Source organism: Athene cunicularia, assembly GCF_003259725.1.
Source record: "Athene cunicularia isolate RWA chromosome Z unlocalized genomic scaffold, athCun1 chrZ_part2, whole genome shotgun sequence".
NCBI lineage: Eukaryota > Metazoa > Chordata > Aves > Strigiformes > Strigidae > Athene > Athene cunicularia.
Window position 1 is genome coordinate 11,634,496 of NW_020799143.1, and position 17,099 is coordinate 11,651,594.

Sequence of the window (17,099 nt, forward strand, 5' to 3'; positions counted from 1 at the left end):
GGGCAATAGTGCTGTGTGCACTTGTATGGACTTCCCTTAATCAGCAGTGGTTTTGGCAAGAGTTTGAAAGGACACAGCAAAGACTGGCAAAGATGTTGGTTCTACCAGGGATGAGATACTTATTGACATCAGCTGAAATTAGAGAAGTTTGCTTTTGGTTTAGCCACTTAAGAAAACTTGCCTGCTAAGTGAGAAGCACCTTAGTATTCTTTACAGAACATACTCATTAGGAACAATCGCTCCTACTAAACTTACTACATCAAGAATTCTGTCTTTGGTATCCAGCATTGCATGCTTTTGTTTATAAAAGATAATGGATGTGTGCATTTATTTCATTATTTTCTTTACTGAAATTTATCATCGTTGTCAGTTTAATTTTAAGGCTCTTATAATATTGTAGTCTACATTTAGTCACATTGTACTTTCTGTTTCTTCAGTTTATACCATTAAATAATCTTCAGTAAAAACAGGTTTAGAAATGTCTTTAAAATGCAAAATGTATTATTCTGAAAAAATACAAATCATACTGTGACATAGTCAAAAGGGAAGTAAGGAATTTGAATTCATCTAGTAGGTGATGTCTTAGAAAAAGCATCCTTAAATGCATGCATAACAAAATGAGAACATTCTATGGCCAGCTGTGCTGTTGTGTTACATGGACAATCATGGAATTACAGAATCACAATATGGTTTCAGTTGGAAGGGACATTCAAAGATCATCTAGTCCAAAGCCCTGTCCAACCTGACTTAGAACACTTTCCATGACAACACATTGACAACTTCTCTAGGAAACCTGGTATAGTGTCTCACCACAAAAAATTTCTTCCTTGTGTCCAATCTAAATGTACCCTCTTTCAATTTAAAACCATTGTCCCTTTCCTGTCACTACAGGCCCTGGTCTTTCTCCATCTTTCTCATAAGCTTGCTTTATATGTTGAAAGGCTGCAATAAGGTCTCCCCTGAGTCTTCTCTTCTCCAGGATGAACAACACCAACTCTCTCAGCCTTCCTTCATAGCAAACCTGTTTCAAACCTCTGACCATTTTCATGGCCCTCCTCTGAACCCATTCGAACAAGTCTATGTCTTTCTTGTACTGGGGGCACCAGAGCTGGATATAGTATTCCAGGTGGTGTCTCACAAGCTATATAAGGGAAGAATAATTTCCTTAGACCTGCTAGCCATGCTTCTTTTGATACAACCCAGAATACTATTGGCTTTCTAGGCTGCAAGTGCACATTGCCATCTCATGACCATCAGTATCCCCAAGTCCTTCCTGTGGGGTTTCTCTCCATTCAGCCTGCCCCAACCCAGGTGTAGGATCTTGCACTTGGCCTTGTTTACTTTCATGAGGGTCACATGGGGCCATCTCTCCAGTCTGTCAAGGTCCCACCTGCATGGCATCCCTCCCCTCAGACATATCTATTGTATCACTCATCTTGGTATTATCTGCAGTATTCTCCTCTAACCAGTGATATTCCTGTGATATTCCCCTCTATTGATAGAATACAGCAAAACTTATATGCAACTCAGCAGCTAGAAATTGGGAGAGAACAGCATCTTGCATCAACAGGTTCTCAGAACAGACTATATATTGTCAAACTAAGAAAAGACATACACAGGATTCACAATTTTATATTATATCATATCAGTCATCTATTTATAAGATTTTTTTTATAAAAGAATCTGGTGTTCCACGGGATTTGGATGACACTGGGGAGAATCTCTCTACAGTCATCTCAAGTGCTCAAAACAATGTCATAATAGTGAGCTTGTCCTTAAGACCCTAATGCTTACTTAAACTCCTTCCAAAGCAAAAGCTGTTTTAGAGCAGCTCACCTTATCAATGTGTGGAAATCCTTATCAGAGGCCAGATGGTGCTTCCATAGGAAAAGACAGAGAAGAAACAGAGAATTGAAAGCCACACATGTTTTCCCTGAGAAACTGCTGTTGTCAGAGACAGAGGCATGAGTTTTGATGACCAATACTAGCAGCCACCAAATCACACAGCATTTTACATAAATCTTGCTTAGTCTCGCTTAGACTCGCTTAGACACGACACTGTCCTCACATGATGGCTGAACTACCCAAATCTTTCTCACAGGTGGCAGACTAGCTGTATGTCGTAAGAACTCTGTTATATTAATCCTTACAGTTTGCAACAGAGAAAAGTATAGAAGCTTCCACTCAGTTTCTTCCCAGTTTTAGCTCTGCCAGAAATAGAAACTCAGGTGGTATTGCAAAATTCAGCTGTCCTTCTATGAAGGCAACTTTGTCTTTCCTATTTGCTCTGAAGTCCTGTAGTTAAAATAGCGGAAGCAAAATTTTCACTAAGACTACAACAGGCATCATGTTGGCAGTACATTACTGTCCTACAAGGGTTATTGGGGCTGATGCAAGGGAGTAATAGAAGCAACTTAATTATGTAAATGTGTGAACCACCTTATTTCCTGTTTAGCCTATCCACGATGAAGCCTCACCAGGTTTAGTATCATGATGTAGACAAATAAAGGTATTACGTCACAATCTAAGTGGTATAAACATCACTTTAGCACCTTACTGCAACAAAATAATCACGGAAGCAGAAATGCCTTAAAATAAAATAGGGAATCACAGAACTGCAAATTAACTCCTCATCCAAGTAATCCCTCAGCAAAGAACAGAAAACCCCACTGAACTGAAGAAGAAACTACTTACTTATTAGCACTGGAATGTCTGGTCTTTTCTTTTAGTGATGCAATAATGTACTGAAATGGGTCTGTCTGGATTGGAGTTAATTTTCTTCATAGCAGCCCATATGGTGCTATGCTTTGCATTTGTGAACAGTGATGATAATACTGTTGATAACTAATGTTTCCATTATTGCTGAACAGTGCTTACACAGCATCAAGACCTTCTCTTGTTTCTCTCTCTGCTGCCCCAGTAAATCAGCTAGGCATGGACAGGAGGCTGGGAGGGGTCAGGACTGAGACACTGGACCCAGTTTGACCAAAGGAATATACCACAGCATATAACATGTTAGCAGTAAAAAGCAGGGGCAAAGAGAAATGGATGGGAGTTTTCCAAGGTGGCTATTGCTCAGAGACTGTCTGGGCATTGGTCAGCTGGTGGTGAGTGATTGCTCTTGAATCTCTTGTTCATTTGTTTGCTTGCTTGTTTTTCTTCACTGATTAAATGGTCTTCATCCTGATGCATGAGTTTTCTCACTTTCACCCTTACAATTTTCTCACCATCCTGCTGTGAAAGACTGAACAAGGAACTGCAGGAGGCTGAGCAAACTGTGTGAGGCTTAGATGCCTATGACTGTTAACCCACAACAGATGTATTTGCTAACTTTTCAGCCATTGAAATGTCTGCCTCTCAGTTCCATTAGTAGCTGGAGAACTAATGTAAACAAGACATCTAGTATCACCATCATCCTAGTCACCCTCTTATCTAATTCAGCTCAGATGAGTCATCTCCAGGGCATAAGTAGGACACGTGAAGTAGAATTGCTTAAAAAAAAAAAAAAAAAAAAAAAAAAAAAAAATTAACAGCCTGTCTGGGCAGAGTGATGGAGACAAACACATCTCTTTCTGACTTTCCTGCCTTCTGAAATCATGGCTTTTCAAGTTTTTTTGTCCTTTCTCAGTTTCTTACATGTATGTCAATGTTCACAATTTTGTTTGTCCCAGCTTGCAGGCATAAGAAACCAAGTAGAAGATGCATGACATTTTTTATTTTCATATATAATCCCTCTAATCTGACAGAAGTGTATTACAGAATCTACAGTCAATTGCCAGTAATTGCTGTGGCAAAAATTATGAAAATGGTTAGAAAAAGCCATGAGTCTTAAAACTTAATTTAATTCTGATAACAAACTCAGGACAACATAGATGAGTGCAACACTCTTCACCAAGATCTGCCTGTGGGAAGCAATGCCTTACAATTCTGTGTCACAACTGTTTTTTTTACCTCTGGACTCTCCAGTGGATTAAGTTATGCCACCTGACAGCTGAGTAATAGTGAAACATTAACCCTCCCTCTAGGACCATAAGACATACATAGGACTCACCAGGACCTCCTGGATAGAACCTTTACACTACAACTTCACATAATTCCGTTTTTTGATCTATCACATTCCGTCTTAAAAGTATTTTGGTTTTTACATATGCTGCTCTTATGGAAAACAAAGTTACAGAGTTTCATCCCATTCATGATTTGGAATGGTCTTTGGATTGTCAGTCTGAATTTATTTGTAGAAATTTTAGAATTTAATTAATTCTTTTGCCAGTTTTGCCAGTTTTACCTTTAAATAGCTCTTTCCTCATGTTTACTTCTCTGATGTTTTCATAGGTAGCAGATATATCAGAATTTATTTTACTAATCTGAATAAACCAATACTTCTAATCTCCTCCCATGAAATAAAAATTCACCCCATCAAATGGTCCCAATAGACTTCTTTTGCATCTGTTTCCATCTGAAATAACCTTTCTTGAATCTGGGTGACAACAACTTTATGTATGTATCACATTGGATTGTCCTTCTGTGACTGTTAGATTAAGAATCTTGTTTCTTTAATTATTTGCATTTAATGAGATCGTGACTCACTGTACAAATTACTAGTTTCTGAGTACATGACCTTGAACTCTGCAATTATGAGTTTAATCTCCCTACTTTTTTAGAATCCTACCCGTTCATCCAGATTTTCATATTTCCTCCTGTTTGTGCAATTACAATAACACCCAGACCATGTCAATTTCGTAACCCAGTTACTCAAAATAATTAAGAAATAAACTCTAGACTGATCCTTGAGAAACTCCACAAGTGATCTTTCTCCTGACCAATACTTTTCTTTGCAAATTAGTGCCTTGTTGCCTCTGTTTTAGCAAGTCCTTTTCTCATTTTTGCAACTGTTGCATCAAAGTCCATTTTCTTAGATTTAAACATCGATTTTCACTGTATCAAACACTTCATGGGATGCTAGATAGACAAGATCTACTAAGTGAAGTTTAATCATCTTCTCAGAAGAAAAACAGAGACCAAATGAGTTGGACACAACTTGCTTTTCCTTCATAAATTTTTAAGTTTAACCTAGTTTCCATTCATGTCCACATCTCTAATTATTCCTTCCTCTAAAAAAATGATTAAAATTCTTACAAGCAACAATCTACACAGGGGTAGAATTAGGTTATATGTGTTGACTGAATGGTAATCCAGGTTACACACTCAGATCTTTTCCTTTCTCAGGCAGAAGGACTAAGACTGTCACTGTCCTTTTCCCCTAGATCTGCTAAACAATGCTGCTAGGCTGTTTTTGTCAAAGTTACAACTATAAGACAACACTCATGACAATTCAAGATTCTAAAATCCAGGTATCTTGACAGACTGCAAAATTAGGGAGCAAAGAATCCCTAAATAACCTTCAAAAGGCACATGTATTTTCTGTAACATTCCAGTCATTCTCACCCACATGTAGATTTTATTGGAAGGAGCATTGTGGAAGGTGAGGGGTAAGGCAATATAAACGGCTTTCACTACTCTGTAATCTGTGTTTAGGGTCTTATTTATATCTTCTTAGTACGAAAGTTCTCCACTCTTAAGTATAGTGCCCAGACACTACCAGGCCTAATGAGCATGCAGTACAGTCATTGAGGCAGCCTTAGGGAGGGACAGAGGAGGTGAAAACCCCTTCACAGCTGCACAAATGTAGAGCAGGATTGGACTACCACACCTGACACCTCTACATTTAAATAATACTCAAGGACAATTTCTCAGTTAAAAGTAATAATAATAAAATAATTGCTACTATAACACTGTTAACTATGTATAATGGCACTTAATCTTCACTTCTATAAAAAATGCAAATTAGGAAGCTAAACAGATAACAACTCCATCTTTTCCAAGGAGAGGCAATAAAAGCCATAATGAAATCCATGGATTCCTTGGCAGTTTCACAATTAAGAATATTTTATTTTTAAGTGGGAGTTGCAATGTCATAGTTGTTACCTGAGATAGCCCTTATTCCTAGTTTTAAATTAATTTTTCATTATTTTAAAAAGCTAAAACAGAAATTAGACTATAATTTCTGATCGACAATGCAGCATAGTAATAATGATAATACAACTTCCCATTGAGACAAGCCTACATTAGTGCTCCTAACAAGGTGTCAGAGACAAAATACAGTTGAGGTTACAGAGACTTTCTTACCTAAGGATAATTAAATGCAAGTGCAGATTCACCTGTATAAACTGAAGTAAAATGCAAAGAAAATTTTTGCCTTGATCTCCAGTGATCTGTAGCAGCTTCCGATGGGCCAAGACAAAAAGTCTCCTATTATTGTTCTTTCCTGCTGAATCAGTGACATTGCCTTTGATTTATTTGAAAGGAGTTACTGATGTTCAATCATACAGGTAACACTTAAACAACAATTTTTATTTTTTCTAACTTCTGTTCAAAGCATCCAAGCAAAGGAGGGATGAAGACTACCTGAACTCCTTTTGCAGAACAAAGTTGCAAAACTTTTCTTTGCCACTAGGGCTTATAATAGCTGTAGCACAGTAGCAGAATGACACTGAGTTAGTAAAATTTCATTCTTTAACCATCCTTCATGTGTTCAATTAAAAAAAATTAAACATGCTGAAAGAAATTGCAAATGACTACTACAAACAAAAAATAAAAGAGGAAGCTGAGGGGAGACCTCATCACCCTCTACAACTACCTGAAAGGAGGTTGCAGACAGACAACTGGGGATGAGTCTCTTTAACCAAGTAATAAGCGATAGGACAAGAGGTAATGGCCTCAATTTGCACTAGGGAAGGTTTAGACTGGGTATTAGGAAGCATTTCTTTCCAGAACATGTTGTTAGGCATTGGAATGGGCTGCCCAGGGTGATGGTGAACTCCCCATCCCTGGAGGTGTTCAAGAGTAGCGTCAACATAGTGCTGGGGGATATGGTGTAGCTGGGAACTGTCAGTGTTATATTAATGGTTGGCCTGGATGATCTTCAAGGTCTTTTCCAACCTAGATGATTCTGTGATTCTGTGAAAACAGATAAAGCTTGGAATCTTGGTCTATGGTCAGGAGAGTATTAATACAGTGGAAGAGTAAAAGAAAGAAAAAGAAGGTTTTCTTGTAGTAAAATAGAGGTAGAAAAACCATGAAGAAATTCTTGTGGTCTGAATGGTAGAGAGAGATACCTTCAGGGAAAAACATGTAGGGTAAGGGTCTACTGAAAGGGCTGAAAATTTTTTTTTTTTTTTTAATACAATGAGATGAACTGAAGATATTTTGATAGATCAGAAATTCTATGGAAAAGTATGTGACTTCTTTTTTTGATGTGAGCATATAAGCTGAAACATAGACTCTTATCTCTCTGGAGAACCCAAAAAAAAGTGTCTATCTCCCAAGAGCAAAGCAGAGCATAAGCTCAGTGTCCAGGCTGAAAAATATTTTCTGAACATCAGAAATAACCATGGAGTAAACAGTAGAACAATACATTTTCATCACCTTGGAAACTGAAAAAACTTCTTGATTTTCCATCATATCCAAAATGGTGTGCACAGCCTCCAAGATTCCCACTGTGACCCAAGTGAAGACTGAGAAATAAACCACAGAGTCTGCTAATACCAATCTTCTCTGTTTAGGAGGAGCATATTCTAACATTGTTATATATAACGTAGTCACACAAAGAAATATGACAAAGTCAATAGATAGGAATCTTTTCTCAAAAATAATTTATGTAATGAGTAGTTTCCATGGCAGTGTTTACAGTCTGAGGTCAGTACCCAATGGCACTATTTAAAATTCTTTCAAGATATTCAGCTTAATAAGGTACTGGCCTTTGCAAGATCCAATGATGTTGAAATTTGTTAAAGCAGTATGTTTGTATTACATTTTAGTATTCCCATTTTTGATAGCTTAAGCAGGTGAATAAAAAGATTATTTCCAAAAGCACAATTTTGTACTTCTGTGACGTACTAAAGGTTAAATTTTGAGGAGCTTACCAGCTGTTCCTGTAAGAGCAAGCCATCATTTGAGAAGCTAGTCTTAAAGCAACTGACATCCTCCTAGAAACAGTCAACTTGAACCAGAGGTATTTAATACTTCCTCTCCAAATGGGGAGTATAAAAAAAATTTTCCTCAGTGGTATACAGGACTGAGCTGTTGAACGATAATACTCAATACTGAATAAATTGAAAGGGTAAGAGATGAGTCTGCAACTCCTCAGAACTAGACTGCATTTAAACTGAGAATATGTATTTCCTTCTTGGAAACTCACACATCAGCACACTGAGAATCTTATTAATAGAAAAAAGCTATTTTAGGTATCTGAAGTCATTTAAAATTGTATTACTTACAGTTTTCCCCTCTGAATTCTAGGAAATTGGACTAATGTTATACACAAATGAAATTTTATACTGTGAGGTAGGAAGGAGACCAAAAAATCCCTGTGATTTCTTATTAAAATATGTCTCAAAAGCACAGTTATTTTTCCTCTTAAGTATCTGACATATCAAAAATGTGAGAGAACATAATAAGGTACAAAATGTCATTAACAGCTTTTTGAGATGTTTCATGAATAATTTGTGAGACAAAAAATTCTGATACAGTCTCACTATCCTATCCCACCACAAAAGCTTTGAGATCACATGAAAATGCAGTTCACTGTGAATACAGGAATATATTCTATCAGATATTTTCAATTTTAACAATTACTAATGTACTAGCACTAACTGATATACAGCAACTGCACTGCAGAGCCAGAACTGCAAACTCACCCAGAAGCCATTGTCAAAGAAAATCCCCCAGCTACATCCATGCTCATGTTTATTTCTGTTATTCCTGGGAAAACCAGACCTGACAACAACCCCGTTTTGCGTTTTTCTCCATTTTTGTTTACTTGCTTCCCATAAAAATACTTGCCATTCCACAAAAAGAAACAAATCAAAAGTATTCTCATGTGTCTTCTGATCCAAATTTGATCTGTTCAAGTGCATAAGTGATTACAGCTAAGAGCAAGATTTGAAATATCTGAGAATGGATTCAAGTCTTCTGTGCACTTAGTTCCTGCAGATATTTTAGTCCAGTGACTGCTACTGCAGTGAAACTATTTTTGATTGAAAACATTCTCATCATCTCCTGTTCTCTCACACCTTTGGTGCCCTCTTATGACAATCAAAAGTAGTTTGAACATGGCTCACCAGTTTAGTTTCTGCTGGATGATTTGTTGATCTAAACTTGGCTTCAATTCTGTCTGAAGATTAAAGACTCAGCAGCATGTGTGTCACTGCCAACTTCAACCATCTGTCATTACTCTCAAGTATGTTTTAGCTGTGATATTTACCTACTTGCTCCTGTTTTGTAAACAGAACATAAAATGATGAATACCTTAGCACTTAACCTTTCCAGAGACCTTATCTTCTGATTTAGCACCCAGTCTTAACTCCTTGCTTAGATAGAGCTCTCAAACCAAAGCTACATCAATTATTTTCCCTGTGATAATTTAGCAACTAGATGACTAAAGTATGAAAAGTTTCATTTTGAAGCAGTATCTAAAAGCTTCAAAATATCCATAACAAAGTCTTACTAAAATAATGAACATTACAATACATATTAGTGTATGTCTGTATGCATATATAGTACATGAAATAAAAGTATAGACATTTGCAAGCAATACCACTGTATATGTCAGCAAGGAGAACAACATATAAATTGGGACAGAACTTCTCTGTAATTTACACCATAACAACAAGGACATCCCCACTGCATTACTAATAGGTGGTCTATCAACACAGGACATTCACTAAGACTGAAAATCATTAAGCAGTTCTGGCAAAAATGCACTGAACACTTCAGTTCACAATCCTGGGGTGGCTTTTTTGTATTATTGCTTTTTAAACTACATTGGTGAATCTGTGTCTTTATCTAGATAGGCTAAAATTACTGCTGTGATGTATAATTACTGTATAAATAGCATATACAGCTAACCAACTTTGTTAATTTGGTTATGCAGTGTCTCAAAAAGGTTCAAATCCAGGTTTCTCCAGAGGAGTGTTTTGTACAGCCATGACTAATCTCATTTAATGAATCTTGAAGAAAACAAATCTGAATAAGAGTTTACTGTTAAAAGGATTATGGTCAGTGCTATAACATTGTGTCTGAGGCAGGACCTACAATAAACATTTTTCTAATATTCACTCGCCCTTCCAGTCAAAGCTTTACATACAAAAGCAGAAAAAAAAACCTGAAAGAAAGAAAGCAACATGTTGGGTATAAGCTAGAGGAATTAACATATTGGGGGGAAAGTGAATAAATGGGAATGACATGAAAGGTACTGATGAGCAGAAATCACGTCATTTAAATGCAAGTGAAAGAACAGTGATTGCTACTAGCAGCATTTGTAACTTTGTTCCTTGTTTCCCAAGAAAGGTCTGATATGGCTTGTACCTTACCCTTTGCAGAGAATTAGTTATACTAGAATGATCTGCTTTTGTGTATTTATTCTGGAAACAGACTTTTATTATCATTCATCATCTCTTTTTCTTGGTGATCATTTTCATTAATGATGCACAATATTACAAGAAGAAAGAAAAATCTTTCAGCCTTTTCCTGTCTCTGTTGTTAAGAAGTGACTCCTTAAAACCTTGTCTTTAATGGTTTAGGGCAACCTCCAGAAGGGAACTATGTCCTTTCCCCCTTCTTGCATACGACCTGGTAGATGTTTGTCCATTGAACTCACTGACCCATCTGAGTTCCATGGTCAAAGTGCTGACAAAATATTTATTTTATGTCCATTATCTCCTGCTTGTGTCTCATTTATGACTGTTAGTGTATTTAGCCACCAGGTTGAAACTATAAAATGTATCTTTATGTCAGTGGGAAATTTTCTGTGTAAAATAAGTTAGCATATAAATCAAAAGCATTAGTGTTACTCTACTAATAGGGTAGAAAAAGAGTAGAAAAGAGTAGAAAAGTCTAGCACTGATTTTTGTATTTCAACATGCTCTCTCCCTGTTTTTCTTTGTTAAACCTACAATAACTATGGAGGTGGAGGTTTTAGTCTTTATCTTTTTTTTTGAACGTTGTTAGATTTAGTGTACATAAGGAATATCAACCATGGGGAAAACTTAGGACTGCTGCGTTTAAAAACAAAGGTAGAGGCATTCATAGACTCAACTCAGAGGCAGGGCTCATAAGGGACCCATTTTCCTCAGGTCTCAAAGATACCACCAGTTACAGCAGTAAATTTTTCTCAGAACACTACAGGCTTTCAAACAGGGTTTTTATATAAGATCAGATTACACAAGACAGGCAAACACGAATATCCTTATTATGTAGCTTAAAGTAACAAAGGCCTAAGTATGTAAGCATTAAGAATTTGTTTCTCTAAAAACCCTGATGTCATGTTGGATATACTGCTTTATTATATGGGGATCATTACTGAATTAATCATAAAATTCAAAAGATTGATTTTATGCAACATTATATTTTTGATTTCTTTTTACTACAATCTTATGTTTCACTTCACCTTGTTTGGGGATTATATATCTCTGTAAGAGTTCTGTTTTTCTTAACACTACCTGTTCTCAGGAAGAACTCTGCATCTACTTGAACGGAAGCATTAACTGCCTTGTAGTCAAATAACAAAAATGTGTCAGTTTTTTCCCCATGTCTGAGCCATACTACACACATGGTATTGCATACAGTTGGGTAAATATATTTACAGCCGGAGAGCTCTAACAGTTTAGAGGGGACTGTTCACTGGAAACAAGTGAGAAGACAATTATCTTTAAATGAATAAGAATATCCACGGATGTTAATTTTGCTGCAATATAGTTAAATTGAATAAGTATAAATAGCAGAATATCTTGAACCAACTTACCAATTTCCACTGGGAGATGGTTGATTTGATTTTTTGACAAGTCCAGTACTCTCAGATCTTGAAATAATGCGATGTAGGCTGGAATGGTCTGTATCAATGTATTGTACACGTGCCATTCTTTCAGGTAGGTCTGTTCTTTCAGAGAATCTGGGAATTCCTGTAAATGAAACAAGAACAGGTAAATAAAAAGCATCAGGATAGTATTTTCTTCTGCCACGTTTCCAAATTCAGGGCAAAAATTTCACAGCCAAACATCAGAACTTTGCCTTAGTTATCTTGATGTAGAACAGCAGTTTGCCAAACCCTCACAGGAGCTGTTTGCTTTTGAAGAGCATTGAATCTGTTTGTCACCACATATTCATTTTTTAACTGCTAATGCGGTCATTTTGCTCTAAAACTGAAACCTATCTGAAGCACTCAACCTGTTTGGTGTCTCCCATATCATCTCCTCTTTCCAACTGAAGGATTTGTTTAAAACACATTTCAGTGCTTTAATTCACACATTGAGATGTAGTAAAATGCAACATGGAACAGAAGAGTATGCGTATGAAGAATATCTAAGCAGGATTTGACACCAAAAAAAAAAAAAAAAAAAAAAAAAAAAAAAAATACATTCTTAATACCTGCTAATGTTTCAAAATTCATTTGCCAAGATGGAACACAGTTCAAGGAATGGAAATATTTCAGATAGGATACACAACACCTTTTTAAAGTATTTTTTTCAAATAATGTCTTAACTTCTTATTTCAGCAATGTTTGATAATTTTTACTAAATTTCTTCAGGAACGTGAAAATGCTCTATTTTTAAATCAGACCCCAATTGCAATTAATTTGTGCTTTAATGGTGTAGAATATTTTTTTTTAAGAATTCTAGCATTGTTACAAACACACAGCAAATACATTTATTTCAATTTTAGACTAGTCTATTTGTTCAAAACTTCCAATGTATAACAGTTACTGAAACTAAAAGTCTTAAAGCCTTTAATTCTTACAAAATTACTTTAGTTATTTAGTATTCAGTTCAGATGGACACATCTTTTTGAAGGATGTCATCAAATTTCTTTAACTTGAAACAGACAAAAATCAATTCATAAAGTTGAAGGTCAGATCATTTAAACTCCACTTTCTACAGCAGCACATAATTTACCAGTCTATCCTGGGTTTTATTCACTGTGTGTTGTTAACATCTGGAATAAATAATCTGAATGAGGTGCTATCACTAACTCTGTTCTATAAAAAGAGATATAAGTTTCAGCCTTTCATTTCTTTATGACTTCAAAATTTGTTTCCTGCACATGAAGAATACAATACAGTGGGAATTACTGCGTTTTATACAGAGGACACTGCCCACTTTTTTTTTTTTTCTTCTAGATTTCATAGATCCCCCAAGACAGTAACAAAAAAAATGCATTTTAATTACTTTTTATTAATTCTAAACTAGGAATAGTGCTACTAAACTCTTAGCTAAACTAAAACATCTAATTGTAATTAAAGATATACTGGACTGTTGATCATCAGCTGTTATTTGTTTGGTTGTTACTGCCTCTAATTACAGTTCTTTTCAAATTTACACATGCAGAAACTTAGCCTGTATATGGTTCTGCCTTGCTACCTGCCCTTCCATATTTGACATGGATCTTGCTTCATTTTCCCACCAGATATATATTGTATTGTGACCCATCTTCTATATTTGTCAGTTCATGGCAGTTAAAAAATAAAATGCCTGAAATGCCTCAGAGCTGGTAATTAGAAATCTCTCCAACCTTCTGGAGTGGCTTTCCACTTCTCCTTCAGTGCTGCACATTTTTCTGCAGCAAAATGAAAGAATAAATACCAACTGCAAATTAATTTAGTATTGTCTTTCTCAAATGTACAGAACTAAAAATGCAGCACATCATAGGGGATAGCATTTAGCTGGAGTGTCATAGATGCTGCTCTAGGGAAGAACGCCAATTCACAGAGAAGGCAGATGCAGAATAGTCATACTGGAAAAAAAAAAGATGTCTGGGAAACAGATTCCATTTGCCACTGTATTTCTCCACAGTCCAGGTCTGTCTTGATCTTTCTACTGATCTACTGGGTTTTTTGCCCCTTGTTGTCACAACCAACCACGTCCAGCTCCTTTAGTGGCAGATACAGCAGGGAACAAAGGGGAACACTTGTCCCTGTGAAGCCAACAGCCATGTCATTCTCCTAAAAAAGGGGATATCCCACAAACTTCTCCTTGATACATTGAAAACAGTGCAGCACACAAAGCATTCTCTCAGACTAACATCAAACTCCTTCACAATTTTAGAAAAATTAAGCCAAAATATTTTTTAATTATTATTAATCCAATGAAAATATTTTTTTTAATATTTCTGTATTAAGGGTAGTTTAAAGAACCAAGATAATCTTGTGCAGCAACTGAAATAAATTCAGACATTACTTCAAAAGAATGGAAAGAGGTTTCATTCTTCTACCAATTGCCCTGATTTTTCTTTCTTGAAATTATTTCTTTATATCTAATAATCATATTTACAATTTGCAAATGTAAGTTTACAAATACTTTGCTATAATGTGGTTTTTTAGCATTCTCCATCTTACAATAGATTTTATTTGTGTTATTGAAGCATAAATTGATGTGATACTTTACTTCATTTACAAACTAGACAGCATAGGAACCGAAATTTGCACAAGCTTTACATTTTCTCTACTCTCTGATTCCCTTGTTCTCTTTTGTAATCTTCTGCTGCCACACTAAAACTGGCAGACTGGTGATAAATTGTTGCATGAAGACTGACACTTGGAGGATAGCCAGTTCTTTGCCTTTAACAGCAGAACAATACGTCAAACTCCTTTGATTTTTGGGAGAGGAAAAAAAAAGAAAAAAGTATTAAAATAAATAAATAGCAAACATACAATCATTGCTGATTATACTATTTCTAATTAGGAGATAATTTACCTGCTACTCATGAGCCTGAACTAAAATTGTGATCAAAGCTCTGAGAAGTTTCAATTCTCTTTCTTTTCCAGCTATGTAATTGTATCTGTCATTGGCTAAACCAAAACCTTGGATCCAAATCTCGTTCATCTTTGAGAGAGTTTGGAGCTAGTTCCAAAACTAGTATGTCTCAGGGCCGCCTGTATTACCTGACTGAGTCATGAATTTGATGTTTCTGAGTGGAAAAAAATATCTGGAAGTTAAATAAGCACAAGAGATATTTTCCCTGTCCATTCAATGCAGAATTCTAATTGACCCTTTGTGGCAAATAAATACCTCACTGTCACTAACAGTTGGGAATAACAAATGGAAATTCTCTGTTCTCTGTGAAAACACACATCATGTCAGACGATAAAACCAGCAGAACAAACACAAATGTAGCAATTATTTTGCTGCCTTTTTCTGTGAAGAAATGATATGCAAAAAGGTAACGATTTATGAGAAAATATTTTACCATCACTCATTGATTTACTTGTGCACATTTGACATTAAAGTTTTTTAAGGTAGGTGTGTATCCATATCCTCTGCTTAGGTAAAGCAGTACAGCCAAGAACCGTCCTGCTCTGTATTTGAGTGAACATCATCACCTTTCCTTTGACAATATTAGTATCACAAATTAAAAAAAAATATTTTTCTTTAATAATTTCTGAAAATCATTTAAAATTCACTGATCCGCTAGAGAATAAACATTCATTAGTTAGGAGCAGAAAGTAAACACTCAGGGGAAGAACAGAGTTAAAGTGAATTCACTGAAAAATTCATATGCATATTCATTATATTTCACCACAGTTTTCATTCTGTTCTAATACCGATGCCATTTCTCTGAAGAATGAATTTAACTCAGTAGATACATGTTTACATGTACAAAGGATCTCAATTAAATATTTCATCAACTCTCCATCATTCTCTCAGAGGCAACTGATTCAGTCATGCCATTCAAGAGTCCAAAATCCTTATACAGCTCCTTTTCATGGTGGGTTTGTCTGGAAAACTCTTAGATAAATAAAAAGTTTTTCTGAAGCATGCCTTGGGAATGTCAAATTACTTATGGCAGAGTACACTATTCTCATGCTGTCAAGTCCCAAGAAAACACATGAAGATTTAGGAGACTCACTGCTGGGGCAATACCACTGCATTTTGCCCATTTTTTGTAGAGAAGTGAAAACCCTGTCAGATTTCATTCACAACATCAGATTGTAACTCTAACCCATTTGTTATTAGAAGACATTTTCTTGACTAATTACAAATATTAATTCATTACTGTTCCCAGCAGGCAGAAATGCACCACACAGGGATGGGCACACTTGAGTCATGAATATTTGGTTGGTATGTAAAAGAGGAGGCAAGGAACACTGAACCTTAAGGATGTTGTCACACAGCCTCTCCCAGGTAGAGCTTTGAGAGACAAAGGTAAAATGATCTCATCACTGCAGTTATCAACTGCTGTCCACAGCCAGAAGCTAACCACCCTGGACAGGCATGGCCAAACCAATACCCAAGCTACAGGAGGACTTTCAAATTCAGAGGGGCTCAATGAGTAGATGTTCTTCAAGTATAGAAGACTGATACTAATCCTACTTACAATGTTGTAATTCAGATTTCCATTGTTTATATGACCGCACTGTTAGAAAAACATTATGACTTGAGATGTCCAGAGGCTCTGTTAGAAGTGTGAGAAAAGCAAAACAGCGAAAAATCTGCAAAACACACATCTCTAACACATGGCACCCAGAACAAACACAGAACGTGATGGAGATCCAGTGATTTGTGTGGCACCAAGGAAGAATGCAAAGCAAGGTGAAAGCCCTGTAGTCCTGTTCTTCCACTTTTCCCAAGGAACATTTAACATGTCTATGCAGATTTATCTCCTGCTCTTCCCCTTCTCTCAAGGACTGCTTTGCAGTACTCTGCAGACCTTATCTCTCATTATTCCTCTTTCCCCAAAAAAACAGCGCACACTCTGCACCAAGGAATGTGCGGTGTCATTACTCAAGAAGCAATGGCTTGACCACAGTCACACCCAATCACACATACATGCTATGATAAACACAACCCCGAGTTTGTATCTAACTTGGAGGGACAATAATCCAACACCAAATCAGAGGGAGAGATGATTGGGTTTGTGCTCCTCGTCTGCCCCCACCAAGAAGGGATGCCTTTTGGTAAGATTTGGGCCCTTGGCTTCACCAAGTGAGTACCCAGGAATTAAGTGTGTGTGATTGCAGCTGTGTGTGTGTGTGTGTGTGTGTGTGTGTG

General features: G+C 36.4%; 1 protein-coding gene across 1 annotated transcript in view; it reads right to left on the bottom strand.

Annotated features, from left to right (window-relative positions):
- LRRC2 (leucine rich repeat containing 2) overlaps positions 1–17,099 on the bottom strand; it is an 81,113-nt gene that overhangs the window by 27,281 nt on the left and 36,733 nt on the right. The window contains exon 4 of the mRNA XM_026866324.1: positions 11,861–12,017. Within this exon, the coding sequence (XP_026722125.1) occupies positions 11,861–12,017 (157 nt within the window). The remainder of the gene's footprint in view (positions 1–11,860; positions 12,018–17,099) is intronic.